We start from the raw sequence: 27972 nt of genomic DNA on the forward strand, positions 1-27972 counted from the left end.
ACATATACACACTCATAGCCATGATGTATATATCGTATCGTCATCATCAGAGAAGTGAAGTGAGGTAGAGGCCACCCACTCTTTCCCACAGCAGGTTTTTCCCACGCCCCCCAGGGTAACCCCAACATCCTTTTGCGGCAGCAATTCCACGGCACCTACGGGGCAGAGGGGAGTAGCTCACGTCAGGTGGGGAACAAGAGGGGAAACTGGAGGCGCTTGGGTCGACCGGGCCATTGTACAACAGTAAAACAATAGAATCTGCAGCTCAGTGATGTAACAAAATATCTAAACCCCATAGCTTTTATTGACGTACTCAAATTAACCTTTTAGAAATACAGAGATTGTTGTTGAAACTTCCTACATAAATTAGAAGTTACATAGTTCTTTTATTTTTGAGAAATGTAAATTATAATATTACGAAAACCCTCAAACAATCTAAATAGGAAAAATATATTTGAGCAATTGATCTTCATTTCTAAATCTTCTCATTTTATCTCAAAAGCTTAAATGCATATATTTAATTCAATGTTTATTGTTTCTACGAAAAAAGCACAATTTAAAAGATTTAAACGAGCTGAGAAATCTATTTCGATTCCAAGGACCTTGGTATCCTCGGTAGATACGCTACTGCTACAGCCACTTACGCGGTAGTAATAACTCTACGTTGTCGTTTCGAACTTAGTTACTCGGCGAATATCGTCGGGGAAGGTTGTGTATTTTGTGGTCGGCCTGATAAAACGAGTGTTCGTGATTTGTAGTTAAGCCAATAGCAACGAGAGTACTATTTCAAAATATAAAAGTAGCATATTGTATTTTCGATCACAATTATAAAAAGTTTTAAGCAGTACTTCGAAACGTAATATTCGCATCTTGGATTTAAAGTGCCGCGCGCGGCGAAATCGTTTGTAAGGGTTGGCAAGACTGTTCGGAAAATTCGGAAAGTGAACAGGTGTTTTTTGAATGGATTAGGGAGAATAAGCGACGAGGACGCAAAAGGATTTGCGAATGGTGAAGGATCGACGAGCAGCACGATATTTGTGATTAAACGACAATTTAGAAAATGCATTGGGATTTATGTTTGGATTTCAGCTGTTACAGAAAATGAGGTGAGTGTCAAAACGTAACCTGTTTCTGTTCGGTGTAACCTTCTCTGTGCCAAAAAGGTAAATAAACGACTGTTAGTATTTTAATAATTTTTTAAGAAAAGGATCAAATACATTTTCCATTTGTAAAACATTCTTACTCCATTTCTTATATTGGGAGATATAAGGAGAACAAATATAGTGTTCAATTTCTGTTATCATAATGCTTATATAAAAGATTCAAACACTTCACTTTTATTAGATAAAATCCTTTCCTAACAGTTCGATTTTGTTCTTTCTCTATTAATAGTACTTAACACTGGGTACTGTATGCAATTATAATCGTATCCATATTGTGATATTTGTAAATTTAAATTATATCATCATTTACATATAAGATATCGAGTTTGCTTTATCAATTTGACTTGAAATAACATATTCACGTGTCTATTCTTAATGCATTTAATTAAGAGTTACAAGCACATGTATATGTAACTGTTGTCAGCCAATTGGCATTGCGAGCGTTACCAGGAAATATGAGTTTCTCTCTTTCCGTGGTATATTATTCTTGTATGCTTTTAATTATTACTTTGAAAATACATGAAGTTATACAAGTTTTTCTAGCAACAATTATTATTTTTTGTGCATAATAATAGTTACAAAGATGTCATAGTTAAAAATTAAAATTCTTTAAAAAATTGCAGAAAATAGTATAAAATTAGTAAAAGAATACCTCTATGCTTACAAATACATAGGCACAGTTGTACAGACACAATGAACGAGGGTGATTTAATTCATGCAGGAAAAATGAGCTCAGCTTGGTTCCCACAGTGTATATGTGCGTTTCCTCTTTCCTGTACTAAGACTAGCAATTCTTGGTAGCTCGTTTAAAGAAAGATGCCTTAAGTTAATTACATCTTGTATCGTGAAAAACAAAAATCTTTCTCACGCTAAAGCTTTAAGCGAGCAAAGATTCGTATGTTTCTGTATCTATTCAAATGCATGTAACTAATAACATACTATTGTTTCACATTATACTACAGGACGTTACGATGTATTCTTTAAATTACACTTGACTTTCTAGAACAAATTGGGGGTTTTCCTTCCATGTATCCTCTCGATTTGGTTTAATGACTCATCCTTCTGGTCTAACAATAGCAATTCATTTTGTGCCACATTCTACCTTGAATTTTCTTCCACAGATAATATTTCTTTTTCAAATAATAATAAGATATTCAATAGAGTCACATTTACCATGATGATCCAGTTATGCAACAACAATTTGGTAAGAGGGAGTAATATACATTGTAATTGTCCATGACTGAATTCATTTCAGGTAAAGCTGCAGAGGCAATTATGACATGCACAGATGACAAGGATAGTACGCAGCCAACCTAGCGATTCTGTGGTACCGTAGAACGAATAGAAGCGGAAGTTAAATATGCCACACCAGTTTGGGTTGCCTACGATGGCGCATGGAATGCAATCTCCTCCTTCGCCAACTTCGGTCATGTCAGTTTATCCACGGTTTGGATCCGGTGTCTACAGACCGGATCACCAAGATCAAAGGTTGACACGCGAAGCGATGGAACGTTACTTGCGCGATAGAAGTGACATGGTTATCGTGATTCTTCATGCTAAAGTTGCGCAAAAGTCGTACGGTAACGAGAAACGGTTCTTCTGTCCACCACCGTGTATCTATCTGTTCGGTGATGGATGGAGGATGCGGCAAGAACAGATGCTTCGCGAGGGTGAGAGCGAGCAATCCGCACAACTGTGTGCGTTCATCGGTATCGGCAATTCCGACCAGGACATGCAACAACTGGACCTGAACAACGGGAAACAGTACTGCGCAGCGAAGACATTGTATATTTCCGATTCGGACAAGAGGAAACACTTTATGCTCTCGGTGAAAATGTTCTACGGTAGCGGTCACGACATCGGTGTGTTTCACAGTAAAAGGATCAAGGTGATTTCGAAGCCCTCGAAGAAGAAACAGTCGTTAAAGAATGCCGATCTGTGTATAGCGAGCGGTACGAAAGTGGCGCTGTTCAATCGGTTGCGATCGCAGACGGTAAGCACGCGTTACCTTCACGTGGAGAACGGAAATTTCCATGCGAGTTCCACGCAATGGGGTGCGTTCACGATACACCTGCTCGACGACAACGAGAGCGAGTCGGAGGAGTTTCAAGTGCGTGATGGTTACGTGCACTACGGGAGCACGGTCAAATTAGTATGTTCCGTAACGGGAATGGCGCTACCGCGGTTGGTAATACGTAAGGTGGATAAACAGATGGCTAGCCTGGAAGCCGACGATCCCGTTTCGCAATTGCACAAATGCGCCTTCTATATGAAAGACACGGATCACATGTACCTCTGTTTGTCTCAAGAACGCATAATACAATTTCAGGCTACCCCGTGCCCCAAGGAGGCGAACAAAGAGATGATAAATGACGGTGCTTGTTGGACAATAATCAGCACGGACAAAGCGGAATATCAGTTCTTCGAGGGTATGGGACCTGTCAGGTCACCGGTAACGCCGGTACCTCTCGTTCATAGTCTACATCTGAACGGTGGCGGAGATGTCGCGATGCTCGAACTGACTGGTGACAACTTCACGCCAAATCTCCAAGTGTGGTTCGGCGACGTGGAGGCCGAGACCATGTACAGATGTCAAGAGATCATGTTTTGCGTGGTCCCAGACATATCTCAGTTCAGGGGCGAGTGGCTCTGGGTCAGACAACCCACCCAGGTGCCCGTCTCGTTGGTACGTAACGACGGTATCATCTACGCGACCGGCTTGACGTTCACCTACACCCCAGAACCTGGACCGCGACCTCACTGTCCGCCGACCGACGAGATCATGAGAGCACCACGCGCCATGCACAATCAAGCCAGTATGCCGCCCGCGATCGCGGACGTACCCTGGAACACTCATCAACCGCCTCAACCGGGTCTCTGATGTTTCCTAGACAATTACACCGCGCATCACCAAAGTTTACGGCGCAGCGAGACGAACGCTGTCCGTTGCACGAACGTTGTTCATCCGCCGAACGACGACAACGACGATGATAACGTACCGATTTCTATCGACAACGAGCCGACCAACGAGCCGACCAACGAGGACGGTAACTCAACGACGTACGTGGTGAAAGATCGGTTGCTCCACGACGCGGCAGAACGTTTAGACAATATCAGGACGACGTAGCAGCTGATCCATCACGTTGTCCCGTCGTCCGCGAGAACACGCCCATCCGAATCCCGAAGCCGTGTACAATGTGCCGTGTATTGTTTCCCTATGTTCATACCGCAACCCTAACCGTAGGTTCTTAGCTTTAAGTGTTGATACAGATTTACACAGAGAGAAAATAATAATTTATAGCACTCTTAGGATTAAAGAAGATGCTTTCTACGAATGTGAATATCTAGCCAATTGTGTTTGGCGCGACGGACGGTGCGAGGGGATCTTTTTTCGTTGCGATCTGGGGTTGGGGGGAGGGGAAGGGGGCTCGTCACCGATATACGCTTTATTACTTCGATCATCGTACATTCGACGAGCCAGAGAATAAACTGTTCGGTCCGTGCAATTGCATATCGATCGCTGAAACTGGTTGTGCATTCGACATCGATTACATTCGTTCCCGAAAGATAAAAATGTTTCGTTATCGACGGAATCCTGTTTGGTTTCGATTTGACTGCAATACCGGAAACATTGCGGTGCATGCGATACGATATACGCATACAGATATATATATTCGATCGCGTACTTTTACTTTCTTCTCTGTCTCTTTCTATCGTTTTTTTTTCCCCTTTCAAGCATATTCTTGACTCACATTTTGTACATTTATACAGATTTACGATCAGCCAGCTTTTCATGCATCCTTGTCGCGTTTATTAAGAAACTTCGTGCGATATGTTTTTAAAGGGTTATCGACCGGGAAATGGTAATTCGAAGCTAGGACTCGACGCGATAGTTTTCCTCCTAGCGTCGAAAATTGTAACCGACTTTCGACTCTGAGTTCACACTATGATTTTTTTGTAACGTGTACGTTTCTTTTATGTACATATCGACGCATGGTTCACAGGATTATCGCGATTACATTATGCTACGTGTAATTGCGAAGACGTGTCTGTATAAGTTTCGGAAAACTGTTCGCATAGCATAGAAATAAACTCTAGTTTTTAACGTGGGAGAACAGCGAGAAGCAAGTCGTTAGGATTCTATCGAATTAATGGATGCTACTCGAATTGATTTTGCCGGGGTGTTCGGGTATCGCGGTTTCACCTTAACGATCGTTATTTATTGACAGAATTTTCGTATCACGTGTTTTCGCTGGTGAAACCTTCGGTTGCTTCACTAACGTATAAAAGTTACTTGTGCACGCTTTTTTTTTTTTTTTTTTTTTTTCATACTAATTTTACCACCCGTCGACGACGTATCGATTCTACGAAAATTGTTGACAAAGTACGTACGCATCGGTGCATTTCCAATTGGACGAGACAAAAAAAGATACCTATCCGTACACGTTTTTCCATGTCCCCGTATGTTTTACAATAAATTAGAAACATTTGTAGAACGTAAGTCCTTGCTTCATGACCTCTGTTCATTTCCAGATCCCAAGATACAAAATTAGACACACGAGAACGCGACAGACATCGACCGTTTTCGAAGGATCAACTGTCGTGATTGCAATTAAACGGACGAGGTGTAGCAAACAATATTTTTTCTAAGAAAATGGATGCACCGAAGGAATACGTATTTTTTGTTGTTGTTCAATCGATACCACTGAAAATAGAAAAATGTTTAAAATTATTAATTGTTTGCGATTATGGAAAATATAAGTGAAAATATTTTCTTACGTCAAGTCATTTTAAATCTTGCGCTTGTAACGTGTTTCATTTAATAGGGGAGAAGAAACGTGGCGCGAAAGAATGAACTTTCGTCACTAAGCGATCAAATTTTTGTGAAATCGAAAGGTGCAAAACTGTGTATGCTCTAAAATGGTTCGTTTCTTGACTCCTCGACTTCATCGAATCGGTACAGGCTTTTTTCTAGATACCATCGAATATAATTATCTGCAGCAGGAAGCAAGATAGGATCGCTTTGGGAATTGTCTTCCTGAAGAGATCCATTGTAAAAGAGGAATGTCGGTATATGTATTCCATGGGAATTTACCCACGATTAAAATTTGCACCGAGTACCTGAAGAACACGATTATCTTTATTCACAGTAATAAATTGCGAATTAATAATAATTACATCCTTACATGTATCATTGGACGGATAATCAATGAATAATCATTGTAATTTGTTACATCGGAAAACAATTTCGAATGTACATCCGTACGTATAATTTCTCAGTGCTCAAGTTTGGAAGAATTTTCGTCGACTTGGGATTCTTTCGATCATATAGTTTTAATTGCACACAAATTTTGTCTTTGTCTCGAAGCGACAGAATACGTTTGAGCGTGAAATTCTTTAATTATATCTCCTATATATTAAAATAATATTTTACAAAACTATATGAAAATCTTATTTGTAAATAAATCATATACAATTTTTTCAGCTAATTATTTGTGTACACGTGAATCACGGTTCCTCTTATCTTCTTGATTATAGTAACAACTAAATTATAAATTAGCGGATGAGTATGAAAGAATGATCACGCGACGATCGCGTTCTCTAGTTAGTAACGTATACACATACACACACGTATGTGTATATGTATATGCATATAAGTTATAAAATTTATAACGCGAACGTTTATGTATAAAATATTTCTTGCTACATAGAAGTTGTTACTGCGAAGTCACTTAAAGTTTTGGAGACTCTCGGAGAACTTTGTTGGCAATTGAAAAGAATCGATACTTGTAAACAGAATTTTAATAGCAATATGAATTAATTTTAATGAATGGTTAAAACTTCGTAATTAAAATTACCGAACCTTTAAATGTTCGTTTCATGTTTCGCGGTTGTATCTCAGCGTGCGTTTGTTCTTACATAAAAAGATCACGAAACTTTAGCCAAGTTTATAATTGCGTTTATTTTATCCGTATCGTACGTTGTTTATTCATATTAGTGAGCATTAACGAAATGTACGACGTTAAAAGATCGTCCATTTTATATCCAAGCGATGTTTCGCACAATAATTTCGAGCCTCGTACTAAATTCCCGATTGTCATGTGGAAATAAGTATTACCCGACGACCAATTTGAGATTCTTGTAAAAGGATGCGTCACTAGTATATCCTAAAACACAGATATTCTTCAAGAGTGGATTTAAGTGTATATTTACTCTTATGGATTGAGCGATTACCTTTGTTTGCGGATGTATAAGGCTCACGCCGTGTTTGTTAATTGCAATTAACAACAATTCCGGATAATTTGGTTCTGTGCTCTGTTTGACTTCGAAAAACGCTGAACCGAACGTCGGCCATCGATAAACGATCTTCAAGAAGGTTATTTTTGCATCTTCCGGGCTCATTCCTGCACAACAAAGTGTCCACATCGTTTAGACACAACATTGGCGTCGAAACACAAATCAATATCTTACCAGCATCCTGATTGTACGCTGCTATTATCGATCTTTTCCAATCGTTGGAGCTTTGTACCTTTACTAGATCACCAGGTATGAGTTCTCTTAACATTTGCCTGTAAACGTCCATTTTTAATTATTATTTCAAACGTTCTTTCGCGTAGAAACGGTATATATTTCACTCACGGGATTGCTTGAAGTTCTTGCTTGCTCTCACCGAATCGAACCCTGTACACCAATGCTGCCAATCTCGATGCTTCCTCTTTAGTACATTTATGATATCCTGCGGAGTAACAATCGGTAAAACGAATTGAAGAAACGTGAAATAACGTCGTCGTGGAAACTGCGTTTTACCTCTCAACAATTTTGGAAGCTCCTGATGGAAATGGAAAATGAGATCAGCATTTCTATCTTTGCCGGGGACGGTGTTGGTCCACAACTTTTTCATGAAAAAGACTTGGTACGTGAATTGGGGCGAGACACCTGCGTGAAACGTTAATCTTATGCAGCCGATACGCAGATGCGGTGTTATCACTATTTGTATCAAGACGATGAGAGAAAAAAACCTACCGTCGCGGGACGGTCGAGCTTTTCTGATCCAATCCGTCAAGTGTCGTACAAAATCGAAGAAGAAGTCGCCCTCCGGTACCGAGATGACCTTGTCGGCAATCTTCACGAACAAACTGAATCCCTCCGCGGATCGTAAATTGAGTCTTTGGGCGATGTTCTGACAAAAGTCTTTCGCCCTCGTCGATGAGTCCACTTCGAACGCCTGTAACGGGATAAATTATAGTCGATTGTTTTCAAAACAAACGGAACAATATCAAACACCGTTTAAATCACCCACTTCGTCCGTGTCGTCCGGGAAATAAACCTTGTGAAATATCTGCGTCGTTTTGTGCTGTATAGCCTCCACTTCAACTTGGTGCGGCGGATACTTCCGTTGACCGTTACGTAAGGTTTTTTGCAGTCTTTGTAAAGAGTCCTGAGATATGGGATGCCGCCTCGTGCGCAAAAACAGAGTTAATTCCTGCAACGAGTAAACGAGCTGGGTTATTAAACGAACGCGTTTCCGCAGTTGTCGCGAATCAACGTAATTTGCGGGCACCTTTAAAAGACTTTGGCTGCAGGTGAAGAGGCCGGTGGCGAGCCACATCAGTTCCCAGCCTCGTTCCTCGCTCAATCTGTTCCGATTGTCGGTGAGCTGTTTCATGATCTGACAATAAATTTCATCTCGTAGGATCTCGTTCTTCAGCGGCCCGTCGAAAATCAGATCGGTGTACTCGTTGCCAACGCGCGGTCTCTTTGTCGGTAAATCGCCCATGTACTTCAAGATGGCGTTGAAAGCGAAACAGGCTTCCTCGGCCAGCTCTTCCTTCGATACCAATTTCTTCAGAAGGGGCTGCTTTATCGGATCTCTCGAATGGTGCCATAATTCATCCGTGTGACCACGACGGGCCGTCGTCAGAGTCAACGCTTTCGACATTGTTCTCTTTGGCGGTGTTCTACAATAAGAGGAAACAGAGTCGAGACATTTTCGATAGCTGAAGAAAATTTTTGTTCAAATAGAATTATCTACTACCACCGTGCACAGTGTAAGTACGGTAGTGTTACTTATTTTATGAAATTTCTGACAAACAGCGAGTTTTCATTGCACAAATTCGAAATTATTCTACAGAGATGGTATTAAAAGAAAAATTCACTACAATAACAATATCTCTCGGTAAAAGTACCATTAAGATTCCCTTGATTAAACGACCCAAGTTCCGATAGAATTTAAAAAAGGAGAGAAAAGAAAACTCATTTGCGTAATGAAATTTTCGGAAGCACCATTCACTGCTATTGATCGAACAGACAGGAAGTACCTACCGGAAGTGATCAATCGCGTATTCTAAAAGTGTGTGAGGCTTGTCGCGTGATTCCACTCCGTTCACTTGCTGTGGATATAGTTTGCGACCGTTTTCCGTTCCTTCGATGCTGAACAAGGACTGGAAAATAGTTTCATCGGTTATTGGTTACACCTGAACAACATGAGTGATTAGCAGAAATAGGCAAAATTCTTATCCAGATATAAATTTCGAATAATCAATGAAAGATAAACAGTTTTGGGTGCGTTGCTCGTTGAACAAAGATTAGAATTTAAATTGGGACTGTATTCCATCGCTATATTTAGTTATCTTTCTCGAATAAAACTTTGCTCATCTCCAGTGATAATGTTATCAAAGATTACCAATATATCATTCGGTGGTTTGCTCAATGAGGGCAAAACGTAAACCGTCTCAGCCGGGAAGTCGCCTTTTTCGGCGGTTCTTTCGCATGTGCCGACGCACCAGCCCGAATTGAGGACAGTCTCGCCGGTGCTCTCGTCCTCCAATGTAATGAGGTCACCTTTCTGAAAGCTCAAGAACGAGGAACTTTCGCCAGGTGCTTTGTAATCTTGCAACGCGATCACGTATTTGCTACGCTTCTTCAGACCCTCCAGAAAGTATACCACCAGGTCGCGGATGTCTTCGGCGTTAGGACTTTGGAATGTGAACTCTTCTCCTCGCACCGTCGATAAATTGAACGTCTGCGTGAATATTTTGTTCGTTCTGGAAATTTCAGAGCATAATAGATCACAATTTGTTGACCAACTGGAAGAGAAAGTGAACCATTACTCAAAAGTTACTTGATCAAAACACTATCGATCTTTGAACTGTTGTAACTGCCCAAAAAATAGTCGTATATTAATCTTTCTGGGGTCATTTTAAAGGCTAAACCTTCTACTTTCACACCTCTGACCTGAAATCCCCTGAAAATTATCTTACATCGGGAAGCGATTGAAAAAGCGAAGATGGTTTTTCCCCCAAGAATTGAAAAACTTCAAACTGTTCCCAATTGCTTGAAAAATTTTTTACCCGACTAAGATTACCATAAATTTAAAGATCGAAGTCTCCTTTTTACAAAGACACCATAAAAGTTGGTGTACAATTTTTTTTTATCTTCTTATTCCACTTTAAATGGAAAGCATCCTATCGGCATTGGAGTACAGTTTGGTGTCGATAGACAACAACGCACAAATGTTAATTAAACATCTAAAATAGTAATTAAAGTCAATCTTATAACTTTCTTACGGTTTAAGTAATATTTAAGTTACAAAATTGTTAATTAACATTGATACGTCGTTATACATTTCACAAGTGTGTGGATGCCAAATCATCTTCACTTCTTTTCAGTCGCTTTTCAATCTAAGAAGATTTTCAGGACAATTTACCCTATAGACATGAAAGTACAGAGTTGGATCTTTAAAATGACCTCACGAAGATTATCATAAGACAATTTCTCACAAAGTTACAGTGGTTCAAAGATCAGTAGTGTTTCACTTAAATGTCCCCAAACTTCTGAGCGACACTCTAAAATCTATCTCCATAAGAAACGTACTTCTGACTAGATACGGTGGTGATTTCAGGAAAGGACAATTCCAGAAGCACTTGTTCCTGATCGTCCACGACGTACACTCCGGTCCAGTTCACGGCAATGATAACATCGTTTTTCGGTAAATTCGGTCCGGAATTTCTATACGCCTCGTAGAAGCGCGAGAACAGCAACGGCCACTTGAACTTGGCGTAACCCACTATGTCCTCCTTGACGCGCAAAGCAGGTACCTTCTCCTTCAAGTAGTAGCTCTGTGAAAAAAAAAAAACAAAACAATTAATTCCAATTAATTGCAATCATCCACCAAGTGCAACGGACCCTACCTTTTTGTACGCCTGTAGAACAAGGTGTCCCCATCTGTCTATCGCCTTGTCGATACCGGTTAAACAGTAATCTGGAATGTAATTGGGCAAGAGTGTGTACAGTCTGTCGACGTTCATGTCGGCGTGATACTCTATGTAATATTGCTGAGCAGCGATCATCGCCAAGTCCTCTTCCTTGTCGCAACGGTACTCGCCGAACTTCACGCCCCTGACCACCTGCTGGTAGATCAAGTTGGTGGCCACCTGATCCTCGGTGGGCTCGTGCCACGGTGCGAATATCTCCTTCCTGAAGAACAACCTCCAAGGAGCGTTACGTTCCTGAGCGCCCTGTTCCTTGGCGTATTGCTCGCACTGAGAGATGGCGTCCATCACGTGGTCACCACCGCTGCCCAACGAGGAGACCTTGTCGAACAGTGCTATGTAAAGAGAGAAACCGAACTGATCCCTCAGAGATATCTTGTCCGACAGCTGGTTGCAGAGCTCCCTGGCGGTGGTCGCCGAATCGGCTAGCAGGGTCTTCGTGTTCCCGTCCATGAACGTGATCGGTAGCATGATCGGTTTCTTCGACTTGGTGGCCTGAAGCTCCAGCCAACTTGGCGGCTGGTTCCTCGTCCCGTTGTTGAACGTTCTCTTCAACCGGTCCTCGCAGTACGGCGCGTAGCCAGGTGGTCCCTCCCTGATGAACGCTCTTAGATAATTAACGAACTTCTCCGAGGGCGCGAAACAGCCCACGCATAGCGACAAGAGGATCCAGCCACGGGCATGGGACGACTTGGAGGGATTGTTGGTCAGCTGTTTGCAGATCTGACAGTAGATCTCGTCCCTGAGCTCCGCGCGGAGTATACCGTGCCCGATGATGAAGTGAAGCTTCTCGAGGTTCGAGGTGGGTCTTGCCTCCAGCCAGGACTGGTAGCTGTCGGCCGTGTACTCGTCCTCCTGTAGCTTCCGTCTCACGTCCTCCCCCAGTTTGTTCTTCCGTTTCAAGGTCAATGAGACCAGCTTGTGCCTGATGGACCGCGGTTTTTGTCTGAGGAACGCCTCCGGGTCCACGCCCATCATCTGAGCCTCCTGGAACTCCTTGCTCCGTATGAAGTTTCTACCTAGGGTCGCGGTGACCTTGGACATCACCGAGGTGGTGTCCCTGTCCATGGTGTGGAACCTGGGCTCGGGCAGGTCACCGGTGAACCGTAGTATGGTGATCCAGAGAGCTTGGGCGGCCAACTGGTCACCTTGAGTGTGCAGGGGGAGCAGAGGGTGCTTCAACGGTTTCCTGGAATACTGATGGGTGATGTTCCCTTGGAAATAGGTAGCCGCGAATTTCTGGAACTTGAACTCGGACAGATCCTCCTCGTCCTCGGAGGCGGTCTGCACAGGACTGATGATCTCCTGTTGGTCCGCTTTGGGGGCCGGTAGATCGTTGAACACCGATGTCTCCCGCGCTGGTGTGGGTGCCTCGCTGCTGGAGTCCGGTAGAAAATCGAACATCGCCTCGACCAGTTTGCTGTCGTCCACGGGCTCGTCCTGTTTCTTGGCCGCGTCGTTGATCAGGTTCTTCTTGATCTCCATTCGTCGCCGATCCTCCAGCTCCATCTCGATCTCCTTGCGCTCGAGTTCCTGCATGCGTTCCCGATAGTTCTGCTCGGCGATCTCCTTCGCCCTCTTGTTCCCCTGATCCTTCAGTTCCCGTTCCTCCTTCTTGCGCAGCCTCAACGCCTCCACGTGCAACCGGTACTCGTACTTGATCTTCTTGTAACGTCTCTGGGCGATCAGCCGTCTGACGTGCGCCTGTATCTTCACGATCGCCCAGAGTTTCTTCTGGTACATCTTGCGTACCAGGTAGCCCCTGGCGCGCGCCTGAAGCGCGACGATGTGGCCCCTTAGGTGACGGAATCTGTGCGAGAGTACCCGCGATCTGATGAGCGCCTGGAGCCGCATGTAACCGATGCGCATGCGCTTGTAACGTTGTCGTTGAGCGTAACCTCTCCAGTACTTCTGCACCACCGTGGCGGCCGCTCTCATGCGCAGAAATCTCCTCCTGTACACCCAACCGCGTATGTTGCGCTGCAGTATGAGAATCTTCCTGGTGAGCACCCGGTCGCGCTCCTGTTCCAAGAACAGATCGTGAGCGTCCTTGAGGAAGACCTTGGTGTGACCTAACTGATAGTCGGACCTACCAAGGACCACGTGGCATATCTTGGACGTGGCGGCGCGACAATCGACCTTGTGGGACGGCGGTATACCCGAGATAAGGAACCGGTAACGCTCGACGAACTCCGGGAACGAGTGTCTGATCGGGTAACCGGCTCTACGGATCCGTATGGTCTCCATCATGCCGGAGTATCTCAGCTGTCTGCAGCACAGGCCCCTGTCGAACATCATCGGTTTCTTGTACTCGTTCGGTTTGATGCACCTGATGAAGAACGGCTGACAGCTGCACAACGTTCTCATCAGGCAGTCCAGGGATTTCTTGAACTGTGTGGAGAGGGTCGGTGCGCGTTTCCTGGTCTCGGAGCCCATACCGATGTCCTCGGCGAAACATGCCTGGAGGAACTTGTTGGATGATATGTGGATCAATTGAAGGAGATCGGCGCTGAAGGTGTCACGGTTCTTCTCGAGGAAGCTCCTCGTGTCGTAGAAGACCACACCGGCGAAGTGGTTCAGCCCGAAGGAGGTGTTGATGTCCGATTTGGGTTTCAGGTAATTCCGATGGCTACCGTGGGTCTTGTGGATCTTCGCCAGCATCGTCTGGTCGGTCCCCTTTGGGAACTTGGACTCCTCGTCGATCAACGCCATGATGTTCAGCTGCTTGATGGCGATCAGATCCAACGCGTCCTGATTGTCCACGAACTCTATGTGCTGCCAATTGATACCCTCGTGATTGTACTCTTCCTGTTCCAGTTTGAAGATGTGCTGGACGAAGAACTGTTGCAGGTTCTCGTTCGCGTAGTTGATGCAGAACTGCTCGAAGCTGTTGTGACTGAAATTTTCGAAACCGAATATGTCCAGGACACCGATCGCGCTACGGGATGTGTTCTTGGGTCGGTAGATGGCCTCGTTGATCTTCTTCACGATGTGGACGAACAGTCGTCCGTAGATACCCTTCACGAAGGCGTCACGGATGTCCACCGACTGCTCCCTGGACAACGTCGAGACCTGTGCACGCGTCAGAGCGGGTAGAATGGTTCCATCCGGTTGTCTATGATAGTTCGCGGCGCGCGATTACGCTGGTTACATGTTACTTACAACCGTCTCACCGTGAGCAAATATCGTTCTGCGGGTGAGAGCATCTATGAGGGATTGTACAGGCACGCCCAACAGATGCGCCACTCGTCTCACGTTCGTCTGTTCGGGTATCTCCGTGGCGTCGAGATTGTCTGGAAAATAGTCACGGATTCGGTATCTCTTGTATTCTTCTACCTGTACAAGTGTCGCGGCCGTACCAAGGGTACGGGTAGGGGGCGCTTACCTACGACCGTGGCACGGTACTTGACGTTCCCGGTGTGCAACAGGGCGGCGAGTAACTTAAGGACCTCCCATATCTCCGCGTCGGTGAACAACAGGACCTTCATCGCCGATCTTATGTCCGCGAATTCGGCCGAGTCGTCTCTACCTTCGCACGTGATGCTCCCACCCTGGAAAAAGTATCGGTGAATGTTTGTGTGGATCAAAAAGGGGAAATGATGAACAAAGTATTGGCGAATGTTTCTCTTGGGGGTGGTGGGTAAATAGTGAATAAAGTATTGGTGAATGTTCTTAGTGAAGAAAGTGGGTGAATAATGAATAAAGTATTGGTGAAAATTCTTCCAGAATGAAGTGAGAAAATAATGAACAAAGTATTGGTGAATGTCCTTATTGAAGAAAGTGGGTAAATAGTGAATAAAGTATTGGTGAATGTTTTTCTCGGGGAAAGTGGGAAAATAGTGAATAAAGTATTGGTGAATGTTTTTCTCGGGGAAAGTGGGAAAATAGTGAATAAAGTATTGGTGAATGTTCTTATTGAAGAAAGGGGGTAAATAATGAATAGAGTATTGGTGAATGTTCTTCTCAAGGAAAGTGGGTAAATAGTGAACAAAGTATTGGTGAATGTTCTTATTGATGAAATGGGGTAAATAGTGAACAAAGTATTGGTGAATGTTTTTCTCGAGCAAAGTGAAGAAATAATGAATAAAGTATTGGTGAACATTCTTCTAGAATAAAGTGAAAAAATAATGAATAAAGTATTGGTGAATGTTCTTCTAGAATAAAATGAAAAAATAATGAATAAAGTATTGGTGAATGTTCTTCTTGAAGAAAGTGTTCTCGAATAAAATCATCCTACCCCGTGAAAAGAATGGGTGAACGTTGTTGTGAAATACAGTGCCCTCGCTCTGATAAAAGTATTTCCTCCAGAATAAACTAGGAAAGTAACGAATTCTCACCCCCGTGAGGTATTTGTACGACGACGCATCCTCCAGCTCCAGCTTCAGCTTTTCCTCCTTCGACAGACCGGCCAGCATGCAGTAGAACACGTGATAGTTCCTCTCGTCCAAACTCTGCGACACTATTCGTGATTTTTCCAACAGATATTGCTCAATCTTGGCCCCTTCGATCACGCCCTGTTCGTTGAAGTGAATGTCGATGTACTTTCCGAACCGAGACGAATTGTCGTTTCGTACCGTCTTGGCATTGCCGAACGCTACAAGAACACCCGAGTCAGCGATACTTTATCGTCGCCCCGCGTTACTTACGTGTCTCTTATGTACGTTCCAACACGTCCGAATCGCGTTTTACCTTCCAAAATCGGGTTCGCTTCCAAAATTTGCTGTTCGATCCAAGAATGTTTGCCGCTGATCGCTGCCAAATATTGCAAAATTAATTTCGTACTTTCCGTTTTGCCGGCTCCGCTTTCGCCGCTAAGACACAAACCATTCGTGTATTTCAGACACCGTTCTAACACGAACGAGACATACATTTGGAACAAGAGCCCAGAGATGGGCAAAAGTTTTCAATAAAAAGGGGGGCGTTAACTTTCAACGTGGTTGTTTGTTCAATAAAAATTACAATTGGAATCAAATTACGGTTCGCGTTGAACCAATAAATAATAATTAATTTATAAGTAATCGTATTTAATAATTGTTTATATAATTATAGGAATAATTATATAATTTGTATAAAATATATAAATTATATAATCACTATATAATTACATATATAAATTATATAAGCCACTATCTATTCAGTAATATTCAATTTAATAAATTGAATATTACTGAATAGGTAGTGGCTTGAGATTGAGATTTTGACTCAGAATCATGGTATCTCAATCATTAACTGCCAGTGTTCATAAAGTTGTGGTTGTAGATAAATGAAACGAAATTCTGCCCATCTCTGTAAGATGACTCCTCAGAGGTGGGTTTTGACTCTTGGTTATTCGCGCGAATTCGAGGTACAAAATTACCATTCGCTGTTTAAACATACAATTCACATTGGCATAAGATATACCGCGTCCCGGATTTTTTTCTTACAAAAAAAGAAAAAAAAAATGTACAAAATTCGACACTGGACAATTTATTAAATAATTGTAAACGAATAATATTAATAATATTCTCACTTGTTCCAATACTGTAAATAGTGTACGACTAAAATTACTAAATAACAATTTTACTATCAATAACAACAGATTCTCACCAGATGATAAAAAAAACGCAGCAAAATTTTCTGCAATGACAAATCTTACCCACCTCAATGCTATTCAATATTTATCTAACTACTCCATATCAAAATATAGGACACCCGGTATATACTTTACCATTCGTACGGGTACAGCGAACAGTTAAACAAAAATTTAAAAAAAAAAAAAAAACGTTCTTCATATTTCTAATGCGATTTAAGATACATCACAGCGAGTAATCAAGGGCCAAGGGGGGAATGGAGGGGGGTCCGATACCTGATCACAATGCATTGGTCTTGCCCGTATCGGTTCATGTGCGCGTAACTGTTGTCGCCGATGGCGAATATGTGCGGCGGGAGCTCGCCGATTTTACGATCCTTGTACAGTTTGATCTGCTCCGCGGTGTAAATGGGCAGTATCTGATACGGGTTCACGGCGACCAATATGGAGCCGGTGTAGGTCTGCGCAGAAACAATACACACGCGTACGCGCGCAAAGAAGAGTTTTCCGTTTCGTTCGTCCAATCGATGACTCGTTCAAAGAAACGACATTCGGCCACTTACGTATATCAGGTTCTCGTTGTAGCGGATCAACAGATTCCGTAGGATCCCGGCTTCATGGAGGTCTCCTAAGCTGATCATATCCTCTACACCTTGCACAGAAGTGGCGTGCATCGCCTTTATTCGCCTTTCCGGGGTCAGCCATTGTTCCTGGAGATTCGAGCCGATTAAAATCGTAGAAACGAAGACGCGCTCAATTTCAAGCGAATCCGTGATTCGAGCTGGAATTCTATTCCGGAAATTGTAGCTCGTGGCCCTCGACGGGGGACAGTGAGCAAACATAGCGAAAGTATGCGAAAAATAAATAGTCCGTCGAGCGGAGACAATCTCGAGTATTTCAAAGGAACGCTGCGCGCGATGCGACGACTCGTCCGATTTGGAATGTTAAATATTTTCATTGTATCTTTGCAATGGTCATAGAAATGGATCGGTGAGGTCCTCCCGATTAAAACGAGTATAAACACGACGTGTATCGGACCAACTTTGTTCGTAATTAATTTAAATAATTTAAATATCGAAAGTATAAAGTAGCGGTAAAAAGTTCTCCGATTTATGCCGTGTTTGGACTCATTTTAATCGGGAGAACCCCACCGACTTATCGACACTATTATTATCAAGATAAAGTGAACAATGCAGAAATATAAATTTTCGTAATCGGATAATTCATCGTAACGCGCGCGGCGTTTCTTTGAACCGCTCGATCTGGTTGTTAGCGCGCTCTATTTCTTTCTCGTTCGCTCTCGCTGTATCTGTTCGCTGCCTTTGTTCATAGGATCAGATTACGTTCGACTCGTGACGCTGACTGGTCACAGGGGGGGATTCTTGAAATTTAGGCAAGATAAACCCTATCGAGATTCGAGCGAGCATTATTATTGTATTCGAAATCGCAGCCTCGAGTGCGCAACACTTTCTCACACTCCCCACTGATCCCCTCCACGACCGATCGGTATCGTTGAAATCGCGCTTCTCGATGAGTCGTGTAAAGTAGGTAAACGAATTTACCTTGTTATCGTCGTCTTTCACTTGAATGCGTCTGCCCTCTGCGGAGATCACTCGTGCTCCAATCGCGACGTCAAATTCTCTCCCTGAGATTGGTTCGATCCATATGTAATCTCCCTGCAAAAGGAATTATTTTTTTTTTTTTTTCACACGCGATCTCCCCGATCGTCGGGGACGACCCACTTGCGGGAAACGGCGACGCTTTCGCGGCCAGGTTTCGTGCGTCAACGGAGAAAATGTGTTATGCATCGAATAATCTCTTAACGTCCAGATATTCGAACACGTCCTCGTGGTGTCGCTGGGTGATTCTTTCGTCGCGCGGCGAATCGATCGGCGATCGAGTTACGATCGTTATAAAGAAAATCGACACGACAACGTGGAAAACGGGTTAATCCTTTTGCGTTGAGATCTTTGACGCGTCCTCGTAATGTCAACCGACCGATTCTTTCGTCGCGCGACGAATCGATCGAGCTACGATCGGTATGCATCGCCACTACGTTTCAAGCGACAACGAAAATATATCATGCATCTAATATTTTAGCGTTAGGGTAATTGACGCGTCCTCATAGTGTCACTAGTCGATTCCTCCGTCACGCGAGAACTCGATCGAGTTACGATCATGGCTGGGGGAGGGGGAAGGGCTACGTGGAGCCCACGTAAAAAAGAAAAAGGTACCTAACCTAAATCTCATAGCGTTACTGGCCGATTCTTTTGTCTGGCAACAAATTAATCGAGTTTTAATCAGTGGCTGGTGACTCAAGAAGGGCCCTTTGGGCCCCTGTAAAATGAAATGGACCTAACCCAGACCCAATCTAAACTTTGTATTACAGTATCGTTGACCTATCTTTTCCCGGCACAACGAATTGTTATAATCGATGAATCGTGTTTGGTGGGGTGCACGGTGGGGCCCGCGCGCGAAATGAAAAATGGGACTAACCTTAACTCGTAGCATCGCTGAGCGATTGTTTCGTCGCATGACAAATCCATCGATGTACAACGACCGAATTATAATCGGTAGACCGCGGGAGGGGGGAGAGGACGTGACGTGGTGGGCCCCGCGTAAAATGGAACGGGGTACCAATGTCAAGGTTTGCGGGACGAACGTTTACTCGGTCGACGCGTACGAGAGCTTGACCTGAATTTAATTCGAGAGTTGGCCAGCGAACGCGTCGTCAGCACGCGCTCGTAACTGTAAACACGCGACACCTTAGACGCATTAATTGAATAACTGCCGGGTAGGCGTTATTAGGTAATCCGTGCAGCGAGTTTCGCGGTTTCTTTTCTTTTTTTTTTCTTCTTTTTTTTTCTTCTCTCTTCACCGTCGGATCGGTTCACTCGGACGAAAGGAAAACGAATCTGCTTCGTGGAGAGAGATTTTCCCGCTTCGACGCCTCGTTTCGATCGGGACTCTCGTTCGGTCGTTTCGAAGTTTTTTTTTTACACTTCGATCGCCCCTACCTCGGGCCCCCCCGTTAGCGCGGACGTTAATCGAGTTAGATGAACGAACTGTTTACGGCTTCCAAGAGGTTTTACACACGCAAATCGCGAGGAAACGCTTTCGTTTCGAATTATTTTCAATCGGTGAGATTTTTTTCGAGTTACGTGACAACCGCGCGAACTTCCGGCGAGACTCATCGAGCGTATCGACAGCCAAACCCTGTTTTCTAGCTGCCGTTCAAGGGGGAGAAAAAAATCGATTTTTTTTTTCGTTGCATTGAACCGGTGGATCGTTGACGTGAAATTTAAAAATAAAATTTTAACTTGTATTGAAATTTTAAATTTAAATTTTATTTTTGAAATTTAAAAATAAAACTTGTGATTCGGAACAGTGTAAGTCGATGCCTCAAACTATTGATTTTTTATTATGAAAAATATTTTGTGTAAAAAAAAATATTTTTTCAAAAAGCGAATTTTTCTTTGCGATGTTGCACAGTTGAAAACAAATTTTACAGCATTGGACGATTCAATTTAAATTCGATTGTTGTGAAATATTTAATTCTTTCGATTCGTGTTATGACTAAAAAAAAAAAGAGGACGACGAAATCTTGTTTCGGGGAAATAATCTTTTCAAATTGTATTAGCGAAAGTACTTAGTTTACTAATTTCGATACCGATCCAATTATAATAGAACTCTATTTATCCGAACTTAGGTTACGCGGTATACCGCTTATACGAACTTATGTTTCTGCCTCGTCTGGAAACGTGAAAAAAAAATGTAATAGTGATAGATTGTTGTTATATAATATTCGAAGCGTGGAATTCAATCGCGGAAAACAGTTCGCGTAATGCGTGGAAATAGCTCCTTCGTGCCGAGGAGATAACGCTAATCAGTTGAACATCAAATTGCAAACAAACTGAAATTCTAAAAATACACAAAACTGCAAGAGGCATTTCGTATAGTGTAGGATGTAATAGTGTGACTCAAGAGCGATGTAAATGATAAAAAGTTTCATAATTTTAAATCTACGTACTATGTACAGTTATGCAAGAAAAATCCGGGGCAACAATCTAGTAAAGAAAAGATAACGAGAAAGACAACAAAGAAAATATCGAAGAAAATGGCAAAGAAAAGGAGGAACCGACTGTTAATAATAAAATACTTTCGAAGCACAACCAGAGTCGAGTATTCACACTTGCAGTTGTCTAAACAATATCAAGGATCTTGCGATTATGAAATTCACAAATACATTGGATTAAATGTTATGTATCATGAATAAAAAATAATTACTTCGTGAAATATCCGCGAATTATTACTCTCTCTTTCTCTTTTCCTCTCCCGTGACTCTGGCAATTTAATTACATAATATGTCGTTTAAAAAAAAAAAAAAAAAAAAAATAATAGAACTTCCGTAATTGAAATTGTTTCAGCGTAAAAATAGAAATCCAGTTATACGAACATGAACTCCTATTATACGAACGAATAAACAGCGGAAGGGATAATCCATGGACTCCTGTTATGTGAACCGTCTAAATAAATAAAGTTCTACTCTCTTGGTAGAAAAAATGAATAACGCGATAAGGAACCCCCGATTTTCGGCTAAAAGTATCGCGCTGCCTCCTCAAGATACACTGAACTCCCACAAGACACGCTGTATACGCAGTTCCGCGTGTAACCGTTTGCATTATGCTACTCCCCCTACTCTGTGTCTATGGATCCGTCTTCGTGTGGTTGGTACGTACTAACGTTCCACGAGTATTCTCAGACTGCTATGTTGCTCACTGTTAACTCGACGTTACGATAGGAAAAGAAAAAGAAAGAGAAAAAAAAAGAAGATAAAAATAAAAACACGTTACCTCGCAAAGATACCGTAGCCACGAGCGCGCAAGATGCACCATTTCTCTACGCTCAAGTATCGCCGAGCAGTTTTTCCGAGCGCAAATAACCAGCCGTTTCTGCGACGAGTAAACGGCGAGTCTTTCCTCGCGATGGCGACGCGCGCGAACGCCGTTTACCCTTGCGATAATAATAATAATAATACGTCCTCATTGTACCGGAATTGTATACATTAAACAGGGGGGAAAAATAATAACACAGAACCGAGTAAAGAAAGAATGAATAAAAAGTTAACGTTATAGAAGTAAAATTAAGTACACGTTAGGGTACAAAGGTGACGTATATACTGTTATTAGCCTTGGAAGCGATACAATGAAACCTCGATAAAAGAATAAAGAACAGGGAAAGGACGAAAGAAAAAAAAGAGAAAAGAAGGGAATGGGAATAAATAATGCAAAGTGAATTGGAATAAAATAGATAGCATCGGTATAAAAAAAAAAAAAAAAAAAAAAACGTATTCGAAAATGTTCTGCAATGATCGCGGCAGCTGCTCGCTCGAAGGAGTTGGAAGTTTGCAAGGAGCGAATCGTAGGGAGGAAGTACCTTATACCAATACGCGGAGCGGTAGGAAAACGAAGTGGTATTTCGATGTGTGGTAAACAGAGAAGTATAAGTCGTCGCGTCTGCTGATCAGTTGCTGTGCGGTGATCACCGCGTTCGAGAAGGTCACGTAAACATAAAGGCACAGTGCCCTTCGATACGAGTGCGATCGCGAAGCAGATCGATCCGTAACGTTTGCGTTACGCAAACAAAGAAAGCGCGCGTGTAACGCATCGAGTGGAGAATATCGCGTGAGGGGATTTTACACCCGTTTTAAAAATATTACGCGATCGAAAATACCAGGAAGAGATACGGGATATATCGGTCGATAAAATATCCGCCTTTCGAGGCAGAGTCGATCGGAGGGAGTTCGTAACAACGAGTAGGGAAAACTCGCGACCGTCTCCCGGCTGGAAGAAAGATTGAGAACCTTCGGGCAGGCCTGTGCTCCACGGACGCATCTATACGAATGTACAGGCTGCGCCTGATATTCGTATACGTTCCGATTGTTCACCTCACCGGAACATCGGAAGAGTTCATCCGCTCGTTAGCTCGAAACGAGCCTACGTCCCGATTTGGCCCTTTGCCACGCGTTTTTACTTTCGGGCCGCTTGCTACGAACGAAAAATCGACCTCGGTGTTGTTTTTCATCGGTGGACGCGCTTTCGAAACCACCTATCTGCCACGTACACCATTCCTCCGCTTTCGAAAGAAAAATACACCAGGAGAGTAGAGCGCGCTTAGGTACCGATATACGCGTGGCGTTTTTTTCCCTCGGTTGCGTTTCGACCACGTGTGTCGACCAATTTTAACGAGCGAGTCCCTTCTCTCCGTCCAGAAGTCACGCGTGTGTGAAGCGTGCAAGCGTGCGCGTAGGGTAAAGAATAGAATACAGTCGAGGATACAAACGCGTGTCCGGTAAAACGATTCGCGTCCCGTTATACGACGGCTGGTTCGCTCGCGCGAAATGCTAAGACGCTATACAGGGCATTCGCAAAGTGATGAAGGACCGTTAACTATGCCTAATTAACTGACCATTCGTCTCGATATATCTTGCGCCATCGTCTCGGCGGACTCTCGCGTTCGGAACAGTTTTTTTTCTTTTTCTTTTTTTCGAAAGAAATTTCCTGCTGAAACGATCTACCATGGTTTAGTTTTTTTTTTTTTTGTTTTGTTTTAGAGAAGGGGGCATGCTTGTTCAACCCTCGTGATATCCATAAATCGAACACACAGACAGAGCGAAAAATTGCGAATAATAATACAAAAGGTTACGTAAAGTTATTTAAAAAATAAGCAGAAATTAGTTCCCTTGGATCAATCGCTGGCTATTGTAACTCCGCTTCGGTTTCAAGCATTATTCTACTCGCAGCTTGCGTAACCGTGGAGAATGTTTGCTTATAATTAGTCCTTATTAGTAGGAAAATCGAAACGCGGTTCCTGTTAAATAAATGTAACGGGGTATAAAAAAGAATTTGTTCCCCGGCTAAGTTCTCTAGTTTATTTTAAACCGCGTTAGGTTTGACGACCGTGTGTCGATTAAACTGTGAAATATCGTGTTCGTAAATATCTCTGACCTGTGAATTGCAGCCGGTTATTAAAAGGGTTAAAATGGTAAGCGACGGGCACGGTAAACACAAATCACGGTATATCGGCATGCACGCATGCGTTCGTGTGATCGACAACATCTAGATAGTGTAGAAATGTTGCGGGTAAACAAGTTGCAAGACCTGATAAAACACGCAGAGCCAAACGAATACAGGAAGGCATTCGTATCGAAAACTTTGTACGTTACCTGCGCCCGTAACAAGCGCGCTTTCGGTTACCGACCATTTCTCGCCTCGGGCACGTCCCACTTTTTTTTTTTTCTTTTTTACCAAGCCACGAAAATTTCGTACCTACGAATAAACGAACAGATAGAAACGAGAACAGTGACGCGCCTCTTCCCAGAACGGGAAGCTCGCCTTGCAAAAATCTCGTTAACGCGATAGACGAGCGACCTTGAAAGAGTCGCGATAACTCCGAAGGTAAACCGGTCGTTTTTATGCACGCTCGCCGATGTAAATGTACGAAACGTACACGTTCGAGCCGGCCGGTTAACACCGCGCGAAACGAAATCGCGACAATTTCAAATTCAACGCGAGGGAAACAATCGACAAAGATTTCTCCGACTCTTATTTTCGTTCGACTATATCCGTCGATCTACGGATAATCGTAACCGAGGGAATATCGCGAGCGTGTACTTCCAGCGTCGAGAGAGACCGCGCACGTGTCCCCTGAGCATGACTTTTCATGCGGAGAAAGAATCCGCCGTCATTTTCACTTGTCACAGATTCCTACTGACCGTCTTTGAAGAAAACAGCCGTGACGATATAAATATACACATATATATATATATACACATATATATACACATACATACACACATATATTTTTATATACAACATATATATTTACACGCGCGTGCACACACACACACACACACACACACACACACACACACACACACACGCGCGCGCGCGCGCACACATTTGTGTGTGTGTGTGTGTGTGTGTGTGTCCCGACGCTGGAAATTTTTCAGGACAATAAACGCAGTATAAATAAACAACACTTACCCGCGTGACGATGACCATCTCTTAAGTCGTGGTTGTCGGCACTCCGCCTGAAAGAAAACCAACGTGTGTCTGTGTGTCTCTATGTATCGATTATTATTATTATTATTATTTTTTTTTTTTACTATTTCTTTCTTTTTCTTTCTCATTTGTTGTTTACCGTTGTAACGGCAAGAAGGTATACACACGGAGAGGAGTGGGGCTTTTGTCAGTCGCCGGTAGCGGCAACGATTTATTTCGCCCGTGAATCTCCTCCCGGGTGTATCGCGCAACGTTCGATGGCATTCCCGATAATACGAGAAATCGCATCGACGCGGCGAGATTCGCGAGAATCCCGCCAGCCGGATCGTAACGAGCGCGTACGACGAGCCAGCCGACGGACGGTTTAAAGCCGATGTGCCTCGAACGCCGCTGCCCGGCGCGCGGTGTTAGACGTTGAAGCGCTCACGGTGTGTCTATTCGGAGAAAAATCATTCCAGCATGCGACGATGATGTCTGGCCGATCACCGTTACAGTGGAAGCAGCACAAGCATAAACCTGTTCGCAAAAGTGGGTTAGGCAGTTTCTGCTACCACAGGGGCCCCCGTACGGCTTCGAGAGAACATCCATCCGTAGGATTCACGGCGACGAGATCGATCTCTCTTCTACCGCTTGTTCCCTTACCGGCCACGGGCCTCGGTCCCGATCCCGATTTTATCGTGGAAAATTCCGCGCGAATCGAATCGAAGAAAGTTCCCGATACACTCCTGGTGCCCGTACCGCGAACCTCGCGAGGAGGTAGCATCGTCGATCGAACGCGACCGAGTTGCGGTTTACGCGTCGCTGGGCGTCAATTTTCGTTCGGCGAAACACAACGATGGATATTCGCTTCGAATTATGCCCGCACGAGTGACTCCTGGGTCGACGAACCAATCGACCCGCTGTCAAGCGCTCCTTCCTAACGACCGACGAGTTTTTCGATACAACCTTAGGTCTTAATCGAACGTCGTGCCCGCGTGCGACCACGACGAGAGATCGATCCGATCGCGTCACGTTCCCGCTCATTAGCGACCGACGCTTCAACCTTCGTCAATTTCGAGGACACCCGATGTGGCTGCATCGTTCCGGGACCTCACCGCGACATTGAGCTCGAAACTTACGCGACTGTGTCTTCTGCTTCGTCGATAACGTTGCGTTTCGATGATTAGATTGTACCACCGTTCTCGTAGCAATGAACGAAACTCTTCTCGAAAAGACACGAAGAATATTCTCGTTTCGATAAACTTATCAATGACGGTTAATAACGATTCTCGTGTTTCGGGGACCAATAAGTCTCAACGTTTAATTCTATCAAGGGATTACGGATAAATCGTCGATAAATTATAACCTCCGTTCGACGATTAAAGAGACAAAGGTCGAAAACGCTTGAAGAGCTACGTATACTTTGACTTGGCGAATATATTTTTGGAAAAGTGTAACGCAAACGATCAATTTTTTTTTCTCATTTGAACTTGAAAAAGTAAAAAGTATCGCGACCGTTTACTTGAAAAATGTATGGAGAACGGTCAGCGGCGTAGCACCGCGTGCTGGAGACTTTAACGGGTGATCGAACAATAACGCACGAGCCGCGTCGCGACGCACGCCTCGAACCAACGTCTTCCGAGGAAAGCCACGAAAAACCGATTTGAACGATCCACGAGCGTTTTCGCGAAGCTCCTACGCCTCTTACCGCAACATCTAGTCGCGTGCGTTCGAGCATACGATTCGCCATTATTTGCACCGAATTCTTTTCACCGAACAATATTCGATACATCGTCGAACCGAATTCAGACCAGCGCCTTCTTCCACTTATTCCTAGATTCGTTCGAGCGTTCGCTCCTTACGTCATACACGACTTTCCACGTGTGCATCTTCGCAGTATTTTCCACTTTTCCCCGTTCTCTGCGTTTCTAGAAACGCGTGCGTATCTATCCGCGAAACTTTTCCGCATCGGTTGAACGATTCCCCGCGAGAGAGTACCCTTGGAGTTAAAAACTTTCGTTAATAGAAGGGAATACCCGAATCGGCTCATCGTTGTAGGAGCCGGGTATATGCGATCGTTTGGTAAACATTCCAAGTGTTCTACGTACGCGAGATATTATTGCTGTTATCTGAAAGTTACGCTTATCTTGTGTACCTATTATGCCATTTTAAAGCCGGCGCTAGATGTACGTGTGCCGACTAATTGAGTTAAATCGCAATGTTTCGGCTTTTTCCTTATCGTTGACATCGATCGTGCATATAAAATATCGTCCGGAGTCCGATAGATAAAAACTATACATAACAAGATGCTCGCGAAGTTCCTGTAGGTATCTTGACGGCCGTTAGATGTGTCGATGTAACGCGGTAATGAAGTGACGTATAGCGCATATAATGTTTCCGTCCGATCTATAGGGGAAAAAAGGACGCGGTATCGAAGCGGCGAGAAGGATATCGTCTCGAACGAATTACGTACGCACGTTCAAGCAATGAGAAATCGTCGTTTGCGTAGCCGGAATATTTGGAATTCCAACGAACGGACGTCGATCGCGTGCAACGATATCCCGATGGGAATACGAACGGATTCGAACGTACCTTGTGCGAGTAACGAGAAACACGACGAAAGCGGCTATATGTCGGCACACTCCATTAAGAGGCACTACACTGCACTTCGGACGCGACGTAAAGCACGCTTTTCATGTCCGACGTGATTAGAGGATCGTCGGTGGAGGTTGGCGCTCTCGGAAGCGACAAACGTGAAAAAAGGAAAGATCGCGCACCACGACGGTAGGAAATGGGACACGAAAAGCAACAGTAGTCGTTCCGGAGGATGGGCCACGGTGACCGGCACATTAACGCGTCTACTCGGGGAGCTTCGGTTCGAATCGGGCGTGCCAGGTGGAAGCGAAGCGACTGAAATCGGAGAGGAG

At 43.8% G+C, this 27972-nt stretch overlaps 2 protein-coding genes across 5 annotated transcripts; one reads left to right on the plus strand and one right to left on the minus strand.

Annotated features, from left to right (window-relative positions):
- Positions 1 to 681: 681 nt before the first annotated feature.
- Su(h) (recombining binding protein suppressor of hairless) lies at positions 682 to 6652 on the plus strand. Its single transcript, XM_076310376.1, has 2 exons — positions 682 to 1106; positions 2419 to 6652. Exon 2 carries the CDS (start codon positions 2524 to 2526, stop codon positions 4042 to 4044), a length of 1521 nt encoding a protein of 506 aa, XP_076166491.1. The 5' UTR covers positions 682 to 1106; positions 2419 to 2523; the 3' UTR covers positions 4045 to 6652.
- Ck (unconventional myosin-VIIa ck) lies at positions 4595 to 27968 on the minus strand. Of its 4 annotated transcripts, XR_012991870.1 has the most exons (23): positions 27638 to 27968; positions 25049 to 25095; positions 18566 to 18679; positions 17567 to 17713; positions 17280 to 17464; positions 16124 to 16245; positions 15772 to 16028; positions 14820 to 14985; positions 14597 to 14727; positions 11354 to 14506; positions 11037 to 11281; positions 9847 to 10207; positions 9486 to 9604; positions 8725 to 9121; positions 8464 to 8646; positions 8187 to 8388; positions 7971 to 8099; positions 7803 to 7899; positions 7635 to 7732; positions 7398 to 7567; positions 7027 to 7330; positions 5943 to 6573; positions 4595 to 5868 (listed from the first exon to the last, which is right to left on the minus strand). XR_012991870.1 is itself a non-coding variant. In XM_076310375.1 (21 exons), the coding sequence occupies exons 2-21, from the start codon at positions 25064 to 25066 to the stop codon at positions 7124 to 7126; spliced, it is 6501 nt and encodes a 2166-aa protein (XP_076166490.1). In that variant the 5' UTR covers positions 25067 to 25095; positions 27638 to 27968; the 3' UTR covers positions 4595 to 7123. The 4 variants fall into 4 exon arrangements, 1 of the variants encoding a protein (XP_076166490.1); XR_012991869.1 differs by having other exon boundaries at positions 5943 to 7330; XM_076310375.1 differs by having other exon boundaries at positions 4595 to 7330.
- Positions 27969 to 27972: the final 4 nt, after the last annotated feature.

This window comes from Ptiloglossa arizonensis, chromosome 4 (genome assembly GCF_051014685.1).
Source record: "Ptiloglossa arizonensis isolate GNS036 chromosome 4, iyPtiAriz1_principal, whole genome shotgun sequence".
Lineage (NCBI taxonomy): Eukaryota > Metazoa > Arthropoda > Insecta > Hymenoptera > Colletidae > Ptiloglossa > Ptiloglossa arizonensis.

Bases quoted from the DNA above. Each gene is read 5' to 3' on its own strand.
- Ck (XM_076310375.1), bottom strand. The intron at 7,733-7,802 runs GTGAGTGAAATA...GGACGTTTACAG, and splicing joins CAAGAACTTCAAGCAATCCC to GCAAATGTTAAGAGAACTCA. The intron at 7,568-7,634 runs GTAAGATATTGA...TTTGTTGTGCAG, and splicing joins AGCGTACAATCAGGATGCTG to GAATGAGCCCGGAAGATGCA.